The sequence below is a fragment of the Halichoerus grypus genome, chromosome 7 (assembly GCF_964656455.1).
Source record: "Halichoerus grypus chromosome 7, mHalGry1.hap1.1, whole genome shotgun sequence".
Lineage (NCBI taxonomy): Eukaryota > Metazoa > Chordata > Mammalia > Carnivora > Phocidae > Halichoerus > Halichoerus grypus.
The window spans coordinates 56,773,010-56,791,476 of NC_135718.1; the positions used below are offsets into that span (position 1 = coordinate 56,773,010).

General features: G+C 40.0%; 1 protein-coding gene across 1 annotated transcript in view; it reads right to left on the bottom strand.

The window, feature by feature from the left end:
- Nucleotides 1–18,467, bottom strand: part of MYPN (myopalladin) — a 102,504-nt gene that overhangs the window by 44,965 nt on the left and 39,072 nt on the right. Inside the window, exons 3-6 of the mRNA XM_036113868.2 lie at nt 11,558–11,733; nt 8,889–8,940; nt 6,196–6,310; nt 4,991–5,062 (exon numbers count right to left, since the gene is read on the bottom strand). Coding sequence (XP_035969761.2) covers nt 4,991–5,062; nt 6,196–6,310; nt 8,889–8,940; nt 11,558–11,733 — 415 coding nt within the window. The remainder of the gene's footprint in view (nt 1–4,990; nt 5,063–6,195; nt 6,311–8,888; nt 8,941–11,557; nt 11,734–18,467) is intronic.

The window sequence follows — 18,467 nt, forward strand, 5'->3', positions numbered from 1 at the left end:
TCCTGGAGTCCTGGGATCGAGTCCCGCATCGGGCTCCCTGCTCGGCAGGGAGTCTGCTTCTCCCTCTGACCCTCCTCCCTCTCATGCTCTCTGTCTCTCATTCTCTCTCTCAAATAAATAAATAAAATCTTTAAAAAACAAAACAAAAAACAAGAAACGTTTAAAAAAAAAAAAAAGATGTCAGCTTTAAGGTTCATACTGTCATTTTATTCCTTTTTTTTTTTTAAGATTTTATTTATTTACTTGACAGAGAGAGAGCGAGCGCAAGCATGGGGAGCAGCAGAGGGAGAGGGAGAAGCAGGCTCCCCGCAGAGCAGGGAGCCCGATGTGGGACTTGATCCCAGGACCCTGGGATCATGACCTGAGCCGAAAGCAGATGCCTAACTGACTGAGCCCCCCAGGTACCCTGTTTTATTCCTTTTTTAATCCAGTTGATGTTTGTGCACCTTGGGAGAGAGCGGCTGCAAGTGAATGTGTATAGTGCTTTAGGCTGGAGTTGGATCAAAGGAGTTCTTTATGGATAAAGAACTCTTTGACAGAGGACCTTTTTACCCCTTGGTGGGCACAGGTGCCCAGAGCAACAGTTGAGCCAGAAAAGTTTCTGGCATTGTTGGGCTGGGAAGAGGGGCCCATGTAAGCTTTAGAAATCTGGATCCAGCCACTGGCCCAGTTATTTAGGGTTTTCCTGCTTCTGCTGTTATGTAATGAGGTGCTCTTCAAATTCTCACTTCCCCTGCCCCCTTGCACTCTTCAAATTACTGCTGAAGCAGCTGGAGCCAGGGCTGCTGCAGCCTTGAAAGCCGGCCAGGGCAGCTGCTGCTGGACTGGGAGCACCTATAGCAGTAAGATTCTAACCTAATTTGATCATCCACCTCCCTTCGCACTCAAGAAGTGTGAGCGCTATTTTCTCCCCCATAAATAGAATGAAAGTGCTTTTGATACTGTATAGAAGATGGAGGATAGTCTATCTCCATAAAATACTTTAAAATATAGGTGTTACCTAGAAGTAGAGCAGTGAACTAGATATGGTAGCTCTTCTCTCAAGCTACCACTGTTTTGCTGGGCAACCCTCCTTTTCATTCTAACCTTTAAAAAGAAGATAATGTTAGTACTTCCCTATCACCAAAGGAGGCACAAGGAGTTAAATAAAACTCTGCTCTCTAATTTTTGCTTTAGAAAAATGGCTTCTTGCCATTACTGGCAAAGAAATGCTTTGCTGGGCAGTATAGAAAATGATCACAGGGGTTGGAATGCCAGGAGTCCCTAAAGAAGTAAATAAAGCAGGAATAACCCAAACAAACATATGCATATGATCAGTTATCATGGCTCATGCCATGTGATTACCATCATCAGTGGCCCTGACTCAGAAATTTTCTGCCACTGGCCATGACTATGACCTCAGTTCTGCCCTCACTGGTGGAAACTAATACAAGCACACCGTTGCTGATAAGTCTTTCTGGAATGTGAGCCACAGCCTATCCCATCCCTGTGCCCTACGTCTGAACAATCCTGAGCCCATTTATGGAGGCAAAAGCACATATCCTGAGGGCTGAGAAAGCCTGTTCAGAGTTTGGGTCTTTGTACTAAGGACTGTTACCCACAACGGACCTAATGTTTTTGGAGATTTATCTAAGTCCCTGACTTAGGATGGTTCAACTTACGATTTTTCAACTTTATGATGGTGCCCAAGTGATACACATTCAGTAGAAACTGTATTTCAAATTTTGAAGTTTTGATCTCTTCCTGGCCTAGCGATCCTCGGTATGATCCTCTCTTGTGATGATAGACGGGAGCAGTGAGTCACAGCTTCCCGTCATCCACGCCGTCACGAAGGCAAACAACCAATACCCTGACGACCACTCTGTACCCATCCGATCTTTCTGTTTTTCACTTTCAGTACAGTATTCAACAAATTCTATGAGATATTCAACACTTTACTGTAAAATAGGCTTTCTGTTAGATGATTTTGCCCAATTGTAGGCTACTCTAAGTATTCCGAGCATGTTTAAGGTAGGCTAGGCAAAGCTAATGTACTAAATACATTTGGATCTATGACATTTTCAAGTTACAAAGCGTTGACCAGGATGTAGCTAGTGATTAAATCATTTTCCCATTTTTATTTGTCAAGGCAAATATGAATCTGCCCATTAGAGTATCTAATTGCAAGGAGGTATCACAGTCAGCACACAAAAGCAGCTAACCCTGTTCTTTGAACCAGTCCGTGAAAATTAAATGTAAAGAATAAGTGCTAAAGTACTATTGGATTTATTGGAATAATAAAAACAGTTTTGGACCTATTGTTTCCCTCGTAGACTTCTATCTAGATATTAGAGATAGCCTTCAAGGTGCTTGGCAGAGACAGAAAAGCAAACAGCTTTATTAGTGTGCTAACTGTTGTACCAAAGGTATCCACTAGGGGATTCAGATGCAGGGAAGAGAGAACACCTGGGAAGATTTGAAAGTGAGCAGGAGGCAAGGACACCTGTCTGGTGTCTGGCTGGGCAGGTGGCGGTGAGGAAGAGGAGAGAGGACACTTCAGCTGGGACTGGGTATAAATTATTCTGTGGTTTAGTTGCTTTTGAAGAGTCAGCACTGTCTCTAGGGTGTGACAAAAGGGCATGAAAAATTAAAATGTCCTGATTCGGGGTGCCTGGGTGGCTCAGTCGGTTAAGCGTCTGCCTTCAGCTTGGGTCATGATCTCAGGGTCCTGGGATTGGGCCCGCGTTGGGCTCCCTGCTTGGCGGGGAGTCTGCATCTCTTTCTCCCCTTACCCCTCCCCCCATTCATGCTCTCTTTCTTGCTCTCTCTCAAATAAATAAATAAAATCTTTTTAAAAAATGTCCTGATTCTGTGGCACTTAAACTCTGTTTTAAGACTAGGTGACTTAGTAGTGAAAAAAGAGACAATTAGAGGTAGCTCTATTGGCCATATTACACACGTGCACATGCACACACACACACCCCTATACAAAGGTCCACTTATAACTCTTCATCAAAATCTTGTATTCTCCAAGTCACAAATATGTTGTTTTCCTACCTCAAGTCTTTGAAAATAGCAAGGCTGAAATTCCAAAAGCAGATTACAAGGAACAAACCTGATAAATCGAGAGGCATCTTGCTTCACATAAGAATGTCTGCCCAACTGATATGGATATGGATAAACGTGTTTCACTCTAGGCTCTGCTTGATTTTGGAAAACCATCTTAGATGAGCCTAAATGATGGAACTTTCCTAAAACTTATGTTTCCGTGGAAGTTGTGCCTTAAGCTCTTCCCTCAGGGTTCATACTCTCTGGCAAATATGCCATTTTGCTCTAAGCCATGCTTTCTCTGCCTCAAGACTATTGATGATTTGGGCTGGATAATTCTTTAACGTGGGAGGTCTAGAAGCTGCTTTTAGGCCACAGGCTTGAACAATGGAAACTTGAGCAAGGCCAAAGGTCCCACAGCAACCACCAAGCTAAATGCAAACAGGCTCATTAAGCCACAGTTTCTAACCGACCAATGGGCTACTTACTACCTGGGATAGTTCCAAGATAACCATAAAAAGGAAAAGTCCATACATCGGCATAAGGCCTCACTCCACCCTATAACTCTAGCCCCTCACCACTGCCTCCTAGACCCTCTCTTCTTTGCTGTCCGGCCTAATGCTTCTTTGCAGTGTAGTCAGCTACCGTCCATCTCCTTTGTTCCGCCTTGGGTGAATTTGTTTTACCACCCACACCCACTGGCCCCCACCGAATCAGGACACCCCACAGGAGGCTGTCATTCTATGCATTACAAGATGTTTAGCAGCATCTATGGATGCCAACAGCACAATCTCCCAGTCGTGACAACCAACAATATCTACAAACATTGCAAATGTCTCTTGGGGGGGGGGGCACGCAGAGTTAACTCTGATTGAGAACCACCGCTCTAACTTAAAGCATACTTCTGACAGGACAAAATCTCTTTGGGCCTAAGTTTGGCATTCAGATAAACAATAAGCTATAAATCCAGGTATAGATTTCATCCATGTGGTCTTCATAATACCAAAAAAAAAATGTGACTCAATTTTCACCTTTAAATTTGTTGTCTTGGGCAACACATAAATAACGTATGTTATATAAAGGAAAGAATAATAGATTGGGAATTGGAAGAGCTTGTTTCTAGTCCTGATTCTGCCACTAACTCATTTTGTGACCTTGGATAAACTGCTTCATGTCCCTGGCCCTCCCTTGTGTTTTCATTTGTAAATGAAAGTGCTTGAGTAAATTTTCTAGTTCTGAATACAAAGACTCTGAGACTCGGAATTTGACGCCCCCGCAATAGTTGGTATGTGGAATAGAAAAAGAAAGTTCTTTGTCCTAGAGTGTTCCTTTATGTTAAGCCTCCTAAGATCATTTAACTCCATCTCCTTGAACACAAGAGACATGTGCCTGCAACGTGATTCTTCTGGAAGTCCGGAGAAACCTTTGGAGTAGAGAGTGGCTGGAAACTTATTACCTGACCCCTAGGTGTGGCTACCCCATTTAACAGCAATAAGATGGCCATGTAGAGATCAATGTGGTGAGTGGGGAAGACATTCCTCTCATTATGCAAACTATTATTAGAAATCTGGGACTTGAAATGACGTGGAAACAACTACCAAAAACCCCAAACCTTATACAGTACTTATAAAAGACCAAAATCCTGAGCTAAATCAGTAAATCGTGGATCCTACAGTTTTGTGTGGGTACTGTGTTATGTTTAAAGCCATGACAGAGGGGCGCCTGGGTGGCTCAGTTGTTGAGCAACTGCCTTCAGCTCAGGTCATGGTCCCAGGGTCCTGGGATCGAGTCCCATATCGGGCTCTCTGCTCCGCGGGAGGCCTGCTTCTCCCTCTCCCACTCCCCCTTGCTTGTGTTCCCTCTCTCACTGTGTCTCTCTCAGTCAAATAAATAAATAAAATCTTTAAAAAAAATAAAAAATAAAAAATAAAGCCATGACAGAAAGAAGTAGTATTTTGATTACCTTTGTAAACACAGGAGCTGCAATGATCGGTTTTCCATCCAATCCTTGCAGATAGTTGGTGGGGCTCTGACACTATTAGAAGGGAACAAACAGTAGATTCATTGTCACTATGATTACTACCTAGATGACAGGTAAATAGAACAAATCTACAGAATTTGGTACATGCGATTAATCTAAAACCAAAAAACCGACATTTTCTAAGTCTATGAATTACAGACTTCAAATTTGATACTGAATTGATTGTATTTCTTTCTAGGTCATGGTGGTTGTAAATAAGTGCTGTCTATCCCCACAGCCTCAACACAGAGAGAGCTCTATTGGTTGTAATTAACCCTAAACCCCTGAGGAAGTTCCATAAAACCTGAGTCTCCACAGATCACAGCTTGAAAACTACTGGATTAGAACTAAAATGTGACCCCTGGGCATTACTAAATAGATTAAATAAGAAACTCTGTTTAAATTTTTTTTTTAAGTTGTAGATCAATATGTTTACTTATACATAAATAAATATATTAATAACATATTAAAATACATTTAGATTAGTATGTTTTCATATTTTTAAAATATTATATATATTCATATACATGCATAGAAAATGCCTGGAACTATCTGCTAGCAACTATTAACAAGAGGTACCTCTGAGGAGTCAGGGCATGGGAGCAGTACCTTGACCAAGGTTTTTAGTGAGTATACTTCTGTATCTTTTGAATGTTTTTACAATAAGCATGCATTATAATCATCATCATGATCATCATCATCATCATTAACTTGAAGGATGAGAGCATTTAATGCTTTCTAAAAAAATCATTTCATGGTTGTTGTATCTTAGAAAGTAGAATTATTTGCCGCTCCACGAAACTGAGTTTCATGATATAGAGTGTCCTGCCTGGGCCACTGTGAGAGCTGACAGCTCTTTGTATCCCTAATCAATACCCTTCATTAAACTGGAATATCAAGACTAATTAGTAAAGAGTTTCTTTTCCTGTGAAATTTGCCTATGAAGCTAGAGAATATGTTCCCGAAACAATAAGAAACGCTGATATCCTACATCAGAAGTACAAAGCCATTATCATGACAGTGGAAGTGTGTTGCCCAAAGTCATGAAGTTGCAACAGAGAATACAATCATGCCATACAAGATGGCCATGGTCACGGTGCCTGCCCTCCACAGTCCATGGCACCTGTGTTTCACTTAGACTCTTGTACCTGTTGGATGGTTGACACCCTGGGCTGGGCCACCACATGCTGGGCTTGGGGTGCTGCTGAAGGAATGGCTGCAGAAGTAGTGGGAGTAGATGACATCTCTTTTGGCTTCTGGATTCTGAGGAATGATTAAAATATAGATTTTAAAACAGACTTATCATTGTTTTTGAAAATTCTTTCAGAAAAGCTAGTAATGTCATCAGTTCTTACAAGTTAGATGTAATAAAAATTTTTGTTCAATAATATTCCACAAATGCTTAACTTCTTTAAACACACTTTTTAAAAAAGATTTTATTTATTTATTTGAGAAAGAAGGAGAGAGAGAGTGCACAGGGAGGGTGAGAGGGAGAAGCAGACTTCCCGCTGAGCAAAGAGCTGGATGCAGAGCCTGAGATCATGACCTGAGCCAAAGGCAGATGCTTAACCAACTGAGCCACCCAGGTGCCCCTCTTTACTATACACTTTGATAGGCAATGTCAACAGGAAGATGATAAGATGCCACTACTGTCCTTGAGTTAGTGGCTCTAAGCTGAGGACTCAAGAATATTCATAACTAACTGAGATTCAAGACAAGTGCAGAAGATAATTTTTTGAGATTTTTGTTGTTGTTGTATTTTCCTCTGTATTTGCCCTCCCCCTTTCATTCCAAGTAAAAGGCGAGGCTTTATAAATGTTTGCTTCTGGGATTTTGGCATGGCATAAAGCAGAAATAGCCTGAGTCAACAAGCTCAAGTTTACACAAATTAAATTAAATTAAATTAAAAAGCTTATTTAAAGGGCAAGAGAGCCAAGAAGTATTCACAAGAAGACTGTGGAAGGGAGATTATTTTAGTTTTGCTGTGGAGAAGAGAGAGGTCTGAGGATCTTGTCGGAGAACCAGAGTTCAGAGGGGATGGCAACCCCTCTAGTTAAAAGGCTCCTGGTCTTACTAAAGCTATCAGTACCCACGCGTGTCAGGAAGCAACAAAGTGCTGGACTTGAAGGGATCTTGGGGTCTGGGAGATAGGACTCCCTCCCATATCCTATAGGGATAGATGACTCATGACAAGATGGGCTTCCTTTTTGTCCAGTTGTTACTTCCCTCTGCTGCAGCTTCTTCATCTTTAAAATGGGGAAATAACAATTCTTACTTCAGAGGGTTTTTGTAAGTGTTAAATAAGGTAATTCATGTAAGATGCTTAGAGCAGTGTTTAATATCAAACACGATGTCTATGTCTATGTCTGTATCTATCATCTTTGTACAGCCATGGGGGGGGGAAGGGACGCCCAATAATGAGTGATTGAATTTTTTCCCAGACAAGAAGGATGGCGTCTCAGAAGCAGAATTATGTAGTGATGCAGAGGCTATCAGTGTCCCCAAAGCATCCATCTTCTTCTTCTACAATAATAGAATTGCTGATTTCTTTACATGGCTATTCCAAATAAAGATTGCATTTCCTGACCTTCATTAAGCTAGGTGTAGCCATACGACTGCTCTCTGGTCATGGGATATGAAGGATAGTGATGTATGTTGATCTAAGAGAAATGACCTTAAGAAGGGGGCGGGGAATGCCCTTTATTCCTTGCAATCTGAGACTAAGATGAGGCTATTCCTTAAAATGAGGTGAAGCTGGAAGCCAACTGGAACCCAGTGAGTTGTAGAGCCATTCTACCAGCCAAATCCATATGTTTATGTAAATGGGAAATAAATATCTGTCTCATTTAAGTTACTGTCATTTGGGGTATCTACTACACAGAACTGAAGCTAAATCCTAACTACCAAAAGTAGATTTAAAGAAAATAATCAACCGAGATATTTCATGCTTATTTAAGTTTGTATATCATATCTTGCTTATTCAGGTTTGTATATTCCAAATGTTGCTGTTTGTTTCAGGTAATCTTAGGGAATGGAATTTGCATCTGTTTCAGGTCCCATGCCTTCTGTCCACAGCTTCCTCTGCCTGAAAATGCTTTTTCCTTCCTTGTTTGGGGGTGTCCACCTACTGTTCTTTTAAGACTCAGCTCAAGGTCACCAACTCTGCAAAGCCTTTCCTGATCTCTCATTCCCTCCCCAACCAATTAAGAGACGTTTGTGCCAAGTCTGATACACTCTGCCCATGGTTACATCATAGTCTATTACACTTTATTACTCTTACTGTCTATATGCTTGGTATACATCTCTTGCTATATTTGCTATGTATTTTTCTCGTAGACTGTGAGCCTCTCAAAGGTAGGAAGCATCTGATTTTTCTTATTAACCATTGTGTCTAATGAAGTGCCTGGTGTAGAGTAGATAAGTTGATGGTTGGGGAAAGTAAAGAATGGATGGATGTAACTTTGTTCAGTACTCAGTGTAATTGTTTAACAAAAAGGTTATGAGATCACTCACATATATAATTTAGGGTAACCAGGTTTTGTGTCCTTATGAATACTATTATTTAGTCACAAAACATGAATTTTTTTTGGACCACTGGGCTATTTGCTTTTTACTCTGTAGATATAAGTGTGATGATAGGTGATACCTCATTTTTAAAATATTGGGAATATTAAAATTCTTCTAGGTAAGACTTAAAAGAAGTAGAGTTCTCCAAATCCACTCAACATTTATTTTTTGAGGTCATATCCTGGAGCCACACTTTTCAAGTTCTACTAAACCAATTAGCAGCTTTCTCAGGCTCTGAGGTTGCTAAAGCCATAGGATAGAAAATTAGAATTACCGATTCATCTCTTCCTTGTTAGGGTCCCCTTCTGAGTCAGAAGAAGAAACCCCTGGAAAAGTAAAAACAAGACATGAAATCTTTAAGATGATAATTTCTTAAACTAGTTCCTAGGCATTTGAAGGCCTATAGAACTTCAGACCTAGATATGAACTCAGTGATTTCCTACACTAACACCCAATCTTACAGATGAGAAACAGACCCTAAGTAGTTGAAGGGCTTGTTCAAGGTCACATGGCCAGTTAGTGACAGAGTTCAAATTAACCAGCCTAAATGCCAAATGTCCTTGTATATAAAACACCTGCTGATGCCTCTAACAGAGCAGTTTTTGCAGATATTTTATGCTGTCCATAAATCCTCTTGCTCTTGGCCTACACAGATTAGATAAAAGGAGGGATTACATTGGATTCTAAACATTGTAGGTGTAGGTGGATGCTCTTCCGCCCAACCCTAATATTAACAAGTCATATTTCATCTTGGGAGTGTTGATGTTTGAAGCTCTGTTGCCACAAATTTAAAAAATCGGCAATCCAATCTCAGCACTGCTAGCAAAGCTTTGATCTCGGATTTACTTCTCAAGATAGTGAATTCCAGGAAGGCATAACTGAGCTAAATCTGGAGGTATTTATTGTACTCCAAAAATTTGAGGATAAAAACATACAACACACTTCTACCATGCACTATTCATTATTATCATTATTCATGCATCTACTCAATAAATGTTTATCAAATATTCCCTATATATTTGGTACTACATAAGGTATTAAAGATACAAAAAAGAATGAGACAGTCCCGCTTTATAATCTAGGTGGTGAAAGAGAATTTATACTAAAATAATACAATATTTAATGCTAAAACCAAGGCATACATAAGGTATCCTAGATGATAAAAGTGCTAAAGAAGAGTCCTCAGAAAAAACTCAGAGACGAGATAAAATGGAACAAAAAACTTAGGTAGATATATAAGGAACACAAATTGATTTCTTCCCTAAAATTAGTCATATAAGTTTGGTGCCGATGTAAATGCCTGTCCAATGCTCCCAAATGGTCTCCCTGCTTCTACCTTTTACTCCATGAGGTATATTCTCAATCAGGAGCCAGGGTGACCCCATTAAAAGCTAAGTCAGATCATATTACATTTCTGCTCAGAATCCTCTACAGCTTCCTATCTCCCTCAGAGTAAAAGCCAGAGTCCTTAAAATGACCTACAAAGACCAACACGATCTGTTCACCTGCCTCCTCCCACCTCTACCCCATCTTGAACTTCTGACTTCATCTATTATTTTTTCCTTGTTTCCTCCCTCCAGGCCACATTGGTTCATCTCTATACTTAAACACAGGCTCACTCTTACCTCAGGGTCAGGGTACTACTGATTTCTCCACCTAGAGTGGTTTTCCGTTGAGTATCATTGTGGCTCCCTCCCTCCCTTCCTCCAGGTCTTCACTCATATGTCACCTGATTAGTGAGGTCTTCCCTGACCCCCGTATCTGTAGATCTACAGCCCCCCTCCCCCCACCCACACACCCATGCATGTGCATGCTCACACAAATATACATATGTGTACTTCCTATCCCCCTTTTTCTTGCTTTCTATTTCTTCTGTAGTGTTATATATACTGTGAGATACAGAAAATACATATATTGGTCTCTGCCCCCAGTTCCCAGCGCAGAGCTGCTAAAACTTGTTATTTCCTAAGTCATGAGCATATCTTGTTCTAATATTTGTCTTTGAACTGCACGGGGCTCTTAAAACTTATAAATTCTTAAGTGATAAGAGCGCAGGAGCATCTTTTGTTCTAATGAGGTGACTCTGGATGGCTCCTAAATGGGGGCTGGTCACCAGAAAGACCAAGCCATGATTAGAAGCTTGGAATTTTCAGCCCTACCTACCATCCTCCTGAGAAGGAAGAGGGGTAGGAAATGGAGATGGTAATTGATCATGCCTACATGGGGAAGCCTCCATAAAAATCCCAGTAGCATGGAGAGCTTCTAAGTTGGCAAATGCATCCACACTGGGAGAGTGACACACCCCAACTCTACGGGTATAGAAGCTCTTGCACTCTGGACCTTCTCAGACCTCACCTTATGCATCTCTTCCTTTGGCTATTCATTTGTATCATTTATCACATCCTTTAATAAACTGGTGAATGTAAGTAAGTGCTTCCCTGAGTTCTGTGAGCCACTCTAGCAAATTAATTGAACCCAAGGAGGGGGTTGTGGAAACCTCCAATTTGTAGCCAAGTGAGACAGAAGCTGTGGGTAACCTGGGGGCCTAATACTTGTAATTGGCATCTGAAGTAAGGTAGGAGCAATCTTGTAGAACTAAGCCCTTAACCTGTTGGATGTGACACTATATCCAGGTAAATGGTGTTAGAACTGAGTTAAATTGTAGGACACCCAACCCCACACACCACACACAGGTTAGAATTGGTGATCAGAACCATTTCATATACTTATCATATTACATATTTTATTTATTTATCTCAATTTCTTTTGGTCTCTCTCATCACAGTGTAAATTCCATCTGTCCATGAACCTTTGTCTATTTGGTTCATTACTATTGTCTCCACTGCCTAGAAGAGTGTGTGGTATAGTAGGCCCTCGATAAATATTTATTATAAATATATGTCTTACCAGTAAGGGCCATGTTCTAAGAATATTTTGTTTTACCTTCTATATAAATCTCAGCAGAGGTTGAATCTGTCCCATAGATGTTAGAAGCAAAGCAGGAATAGCGTCCTGTGTCTTCTTCAAAGGCTTCAGCAATGGTCAGTGAGTGCAGATTTCCTGCCTGGACAATATGAATGTCTGGGGAATTTTCAAGCTCCTTGCCTTCACAGTACCACCTGCAAAGAAAGGAATATTGCACATGACTGAAGTGTGAAAACTAATTACATAGATGCTCCGGATGTTCCCTAAGAACAAAACCGTGACAACTTAGAATCAGGACAGTAAATGGTATAATTTGATTGTAACAGTGAGAAGAGTTGGCAATATTCAAATAAAGTGTCAGTATTGACACTTTATTCAAGAAATTGGGAAATGGCCTCTACTGAGAATGAAACAACTGAGTGGGGTGCCTGGGTGGCTCAGTTGGTTAAACGCCTGACTCTTGGTTTTGGCTCAGGTCATGATCTCAGGGTTGTGCGATCAAGCCCTGAGTTGGGCTCTGTGCTCAACAGGAAGTCTGCTCCTTCCCCTGCTCTTGCACTCTCTCTCTCTCTCTAAAATAAATAAATAAAATCTTAAGAAAAAAAAGAATTATACAACTGAGAGAAGATGGATGAGAAAGCAAATACAGCCAACCACAAAGAGCAGGGTCTTTGAGGAGGAACTTGGCTTCTCCTAAAAAGACGCAGCTTTCCATACTATGCATTAAGTAAGTGCTCCTTTGCTTATTTGGAGAGAACCTAAGGGATATTAAAAGTTCATGAGGTTGAGTGCACTCATTCTCTACTATGAAATTATATCTGACCTAGCTAAATGAAAATTATTTTGTTGGGTTACTTGAGTCGTCAGAGTAAGGGTCATATTCTTCAGTAGTGGCCCAACTTTGGCAAAAACCTAAGTATGTTTCCATAGATTATGGTATTTCATTTTGATTCTATATCCTTGAAGTTAGAAATTTTTATTATAGTTTTTTGGCCAAAAATTTACATAAAATAATACATACAATAATGTTTAGGGGCGCCTGGGTGGCCCAGTTGGTCAAGCATCTGACTCTTCATTTCCTCTCAGGCCATGGTCTCAGGGTTGTGAGATCGAGCCCTGCAATAGGCTCCACGCTCAGCTGGGAGTCTGCTGGAGATTCTCTCTCCCCATCCCTCTCCTGCTGCCCCTCCCTGCCGCTTGTGCGCATGCCCTCTCTCTCTTTCAAATAAATAAATAAATCTTTAAAAAAAATAATGTTTAAAATGTGGAGGTGCATAAGAGAAAAAGACATCAAAACTACACAGAAATACAATTTCTCATGTTACACATTAGCAGAACTCTAAAAGTTTGATGAGTGTCATCCACTGTTAGTAGGAATGCAAAATGGTGCAACCCCTATGAAAGGAATATGGCAATATCTGCCAAAATTACAGATGTGTTTATCTTTGGACCCAACAATCCCACTGGCGGGAATCTCTCACACAGATACACTTGCATGCATACAAAATGACAAATGTACACATTACTCATTTAAATAGTGAAAGATTGGAAACAACTTGAGTGTCCATCACTAGGGGTCTTATGAAATAAACTATGGGACAGTCACATAATGGAACACTATGCAACTATGAAAAGAGATTGGGAAAGATCACTATGCATTGATATGGAAAGAACTCCAAGATATACAGTTAAAATTTTAACAGGAAGGTACAGGATAGTGAACATGGAGTGTTGTGTAAAAAAATGTGGGTTGTTATGGGTTGAATTATCTTTCCCCAAAAGATATGTTGAAGTTCTAAACACCAGTACTTGGGAATATGACCTTATTTGGAAATAGGGTCTTTGCAGACATAATCAAGTTACAGTGAAATTACTAGGATGGGTCCTAATCCAGCATGCATGGGGTTCTTTAAGAAGAGAAAAACTCTATGTGAAGACAGAGACACACAGAGAGAATGGCATGTGATGGCAGAGGCAGGGATTGGAGCGAGGCTGCTGCAAGACAAGGAATGCCAGGGACTGACAACCACCACCATGAACTAGAAGAGACAAGAAAGGAGTCTGCCCAGAGTCTCAGAGAGAGCATAGCCCTGGTGACACTTTGGTTTTGGACTTCTAACCTCCAAAACTAAGAGTTTATTTTTACCCAGTTTGTGGCACCTTGTTACAATAGCCCAAGGAAACTAAAGCAGGGGGCAAAAAATAAGGTATAGTTATGTTGTTTGCATCTGCATAAAGAAAACTGGAAAGATTGAAACGAAAATCAAAAGTGGCTCCCTATTGGGAAGAAGGGAAAATAAGGTGGATGAAGACAGATAGGAGCGAGATATCTCAGCCTATCCCTTTTTATATTGTTTTCATTTCTTGAAATAATAATTATTCATCAACATCATAATAAAAAGTGATTAGGTGGGGAGGTGTTACCACTATTCAATGTCAAAAATTAAGGAGTCCTGGCAATTGCTAATCTTGACCGTAATTTCAGATCTAACCATTCGGTGTTTTAATCCCTCCCTCCCACTATTGATAAAGCAAGATTCCAAAGCAAATTCATCCATTCAACAACTTCTCAACAGTGAAGATTTTCTCTACTTTTGCATAAATTTGTCATATTTACCCCAACATTCAAGTCTCTGCTCATGTTTTTCTATCTGAGATTCTCTTCCTCTGCCTTTCAGCTGCTGCAAAGGTAATTCATCCATCAGTTTGGCTCAGATATCACCTCCTATACAAAAAACCTTTTACCATTAATTCTCAATGATTGTTACTTTTTTCTAACTTCACTTACTTTTTTCTAACTTCACTTTTTTTTTTTTTTTAAACCGGAACTATGTCATGCAAGGCTTGATGATGCACTGTCTTTATTATTCTCGATTTGGGGGATTTGTCTTCTCCCACCAATTTCACCAGATTGTAAATTCTTTGAAGGTAGGGAACTGCTTCATATGCTCTTGCAAGCAGGCACAGCGTTTTGCACAGTTCTCTGTATGTTCTCTCCTTTGGCCATCTTATCTCATCCCATAATTTCAATTATCACCTCTATTTGGGATTACATCCAAATCTGTCTTTCCAGCCCTGACTTCTGGATACCTTCTCCTGCCACTCTCTCTTCACTATGTTCCAACCACCTTGGTCTTTTTTCTACTCTGTGAACACATTAAACTCTTCTCCTTGTTAGGATTTTTGTTCTTCCTGCAATCCTCTTCCCCAGATCTTTACAAAGACAGGTCCTTCTCATCAGTCAGGCAGGCCTCAGCTCAAATGTCCCATCCTTGGAGAGGCCTTCCCCGACCCTCTTCCTAACATAGCACCCTTATCCTCAGACCCTCTATCATACTACCCTCTTTTGTTATCTTCACAGTACATGTTATCTGAAATCAGTTCACTTTGCTATTTTTTGTGTCCCCCCCCCCCCACTGGATTGTAAAGTGTCCATGACAGGACCTTATTAGTTTTATTCACCAGTGTAATCCCAACACCTACAACAGTGCCCTGACACATGGTAGATACTCAGAAAATATGTGTTGGATTTGTTGAAAGACCAAATGATAGAAAGAGTTGACAGTTAATATTTTGTAAGAATTTTGTTATTAAATTCATCAAATTCTGTGCCAGTTTTTGATCTGCTGTGACAGCGCTATATGTAACTGCTGAAATGGGTTAATAAATCTCCTAGGCATAAATCTCAATAAGACCCAAGGAGCTTACGGGGCACCTGGGTGGCTCAGTCGTTAAGCGTCTGCCTTCTTCTCAGGTCATGATCCCAGGGTCCTAGGATCGAGTCCCTCATCAGGGTCCCTCTGCCCCCCGCCCCCTGCTCATGCTCTTGCTTGCTCTCTCTCTCTCTCAAATGAATAAATAAAAAAAAATCTTTAAATAATATTGTGATATGATTATATTGAGGCAGTGAAGAAACAGAGGTGTTGGTTTAGTCAAGGGGTACTGAACCCCCATCTTCTGGAACAGAAAGTCAATGGGAAATAGTTAACATCAGTATGCCAAGCAATAGTGGTACAAGTATATTACAGCAGTTCTCAAAGTATGGTTCACTTTCTTTGAAGACAAAGCTATTTTTACATAATATTAAAATATTATTTGCCTTTTCACTGTGTTGATACTTACACTGACGGTGCGAAAGCCACAGTGGGTAAAACTGTCAGTGCTTTAGCAGCACAAAAAGGTACTGCCGAAAATTGACTTGTGGTCATTGTGTCCCTCACCTCCACACTCACAGTTAAAAAAAATTTCAGTTTCATTTAAAAATGTCCTCAGTGAAGCCGTACAAGTAATTACTTTTATTAAATCTCAACCTTGAGTCCATATCTTGTTAACATTCTGGGTGGTGAAATGGGAAGTAACACAAAGCATTGCTACAGGATATGGACGAGCACTTGTGTGAGTTTTTTGAGTTGAACTAAGCATTAAATGCGTGGAACAATATTTGAACTTGAAAGAGCAACTGACAAATTATGGTTATTCAGACTTGGGGGTCTGGCAGATGTTTTCTCACAAATGAATGAAATAAGCCTGTTGTTTCAAGTGAAAATAACTGATACCTTTGTTGCCAATGAGAAAATTGGAGCTTTCAAGGAAAAATTAAAGTTTTGGAAAACTTGTATCCCCCACTGTGAATTTAGAGCTTCCCAATACTTAAAGACTTTTTGATAAAATCAAATGATGATATTAACACATGTGCCTTTTTTAAATATTAAATAATGAAATGTGTCAACATTTGGAAAATCTGAATTACTCATTTTCCAAATTACCAACGCATGATATTATCCATTTAAAGTTCAAGATGGACAGGGCGCCTGGGTGGCTCAGTTGGTTAAGCGACTGCCTTCGGCTCGGGTCGTGGTCCCGGAGTCCTGGGATCGAGTCCCATATCGGGCTCCCGGCTCAGCGGGGAGCCTGCTTCTCCCTCTGACCCTCTCCCCTGTCATGCTGTTTCTCTCTCTCTCTCTCTCTCTCAAATAAATTAAAAAAAAAAATCTTAAAGTTCAAGATGGACAAAGGGTTTTAGTCCATCTTGTACTCTAACTTCACTTTTTGTACTCATGGTAGAGTACACCAATTTCAGAGTACAAAAGTTCATTGGTATAGTTTCAGGTTTCACATTGCAACTAACCTTTAAAAAAAACCACTGCTAGCTGAATTTTGATGTAGTACCAACAGGAATAGCCACATTACCTGAAAAGCCTATTGAAATGTTCTTCCTGTTTCCAGTTACGTATCTGTATAAGGCCAGATTTTAAAAATTTACTTCAACCCAAACAACATATTACAACAAACTGAGTGCAGAAACAAATATGAGAATCTAGCTGTCTTCCATTCAGCTAGACATTAAAGAGATTTGCAAGAAATGTGAAAGATTGCCACTCTTCTCACTAAATTCTTTTTTTGGAAAATACGGTTATTTTTCATAAAATTATTTATATTAGCATGTACATTATTGTTATTTAAGAATGAATAAGAAATGCTTACTTAAAACATTTCTCAGTTTTCATTTTAAATATGATAATTATAGATGTAACTCACATAGACAAAATTGCTTTTGGGCCTCAGTAACTTTTAAGACCGTAAAAGGGTCCTGAGAACAAAAAGTATGAGAACTACTGGAGTATGATTTGGAAATCTACAGGTAAATAGATAGGAAACTGCAAAAAGACTCAAAATTGGTCTGTTCTTTAATGTTATTTGACTTTTTAAGCACCGTACCTGTATTAATTTGACAAAGCAAATAGAAATAACTATTTCAAAACAAATAAACAAATACCTTCCCTTATGTAAACATTATAAGGTTACCTCATTTCTTTAGTTAATGCTTTTCTTCCTTACCAAAATGAGAGTGGAAACATCTAGAGCAATTGGACAGCCAGAAGGCGATAAGTGGAATGGTTCAAATGCCCAAACTCTCTGTCAGAAGTGTTTTTGTCCTACTCGGATGGCAAGGATAGCTTCAACCCGTCCCAAAGAACAATCAGTAACCGTCACTCTGACTTTAACACTGTGACCCACTCAGAAATAACGCACCCGTCAGGCTGCCTTCTCAAAAATGTATTAAACTTTATCCAGCTCCCCTGAAGACTTTTGAGGATAAGGAGAAAAATACACTCTCTTCAAACATCTATCCATGTTAGGGAATGCTTTCATAGAAATGCCCTGCCCAACGTGCGTGTCTTAGAACGCCAAAGCCTCATGACACAGAATGACAGTGGTGTCAGACGTGATTCATGGCTTAGCAGAAATGAGTCAGTGATCTGGGAAAATAAGGCAGGTCCAAATGAAAAAGAAGGACCTGGCTTTCATGCACTAAGGACAGCTTGCCAGATCTGCTAATTTGGGTGGCTACCAAGCCTGGGAATGAAGACACTTGAAGAGACACATTTTTCAGATTTAACTGGATTTTTGGTTACTGCTGTTAGGTTACTATTTTATCAAAAATATGGCTTGGATAAATGTTATGACTCATTGCTTTAGCACATTAACAACTTCTAAATGTAATTTGAATGTGTTATTCTGACTCACCAGCAATAATGCTCATTAAAAGAATGATTACTCAGAGCATGTCTTTAGCCCTGCCCCAGCCCTTCCAATGTCCCTATCCTACCTCCTATTATTGCCTCTCCATGTTTGTTTCCTTTACTAACCTATCTATCACTTATAATTATACAGTGGTTGGTAGGTTTGTTTCATATTTCTGTCCCTTACCGAACAGTAAACACCACAGGGTGGAGATAATCATGTTTGTTTTGTTTATCACTTGTTTATCTGGTTCCTAGCAGTGTATGGTACATCAGAGCTGCTCCAAAAAATGTTTGCTGTATGGATATTAAATGAATGAATTCAAATTAGGATTATCAGAGCCTCAAGCCTGTTTTGTTTGCAATTTTCATGAAAGTTTGGGGGCTAAAAAAGAACTTTCCTT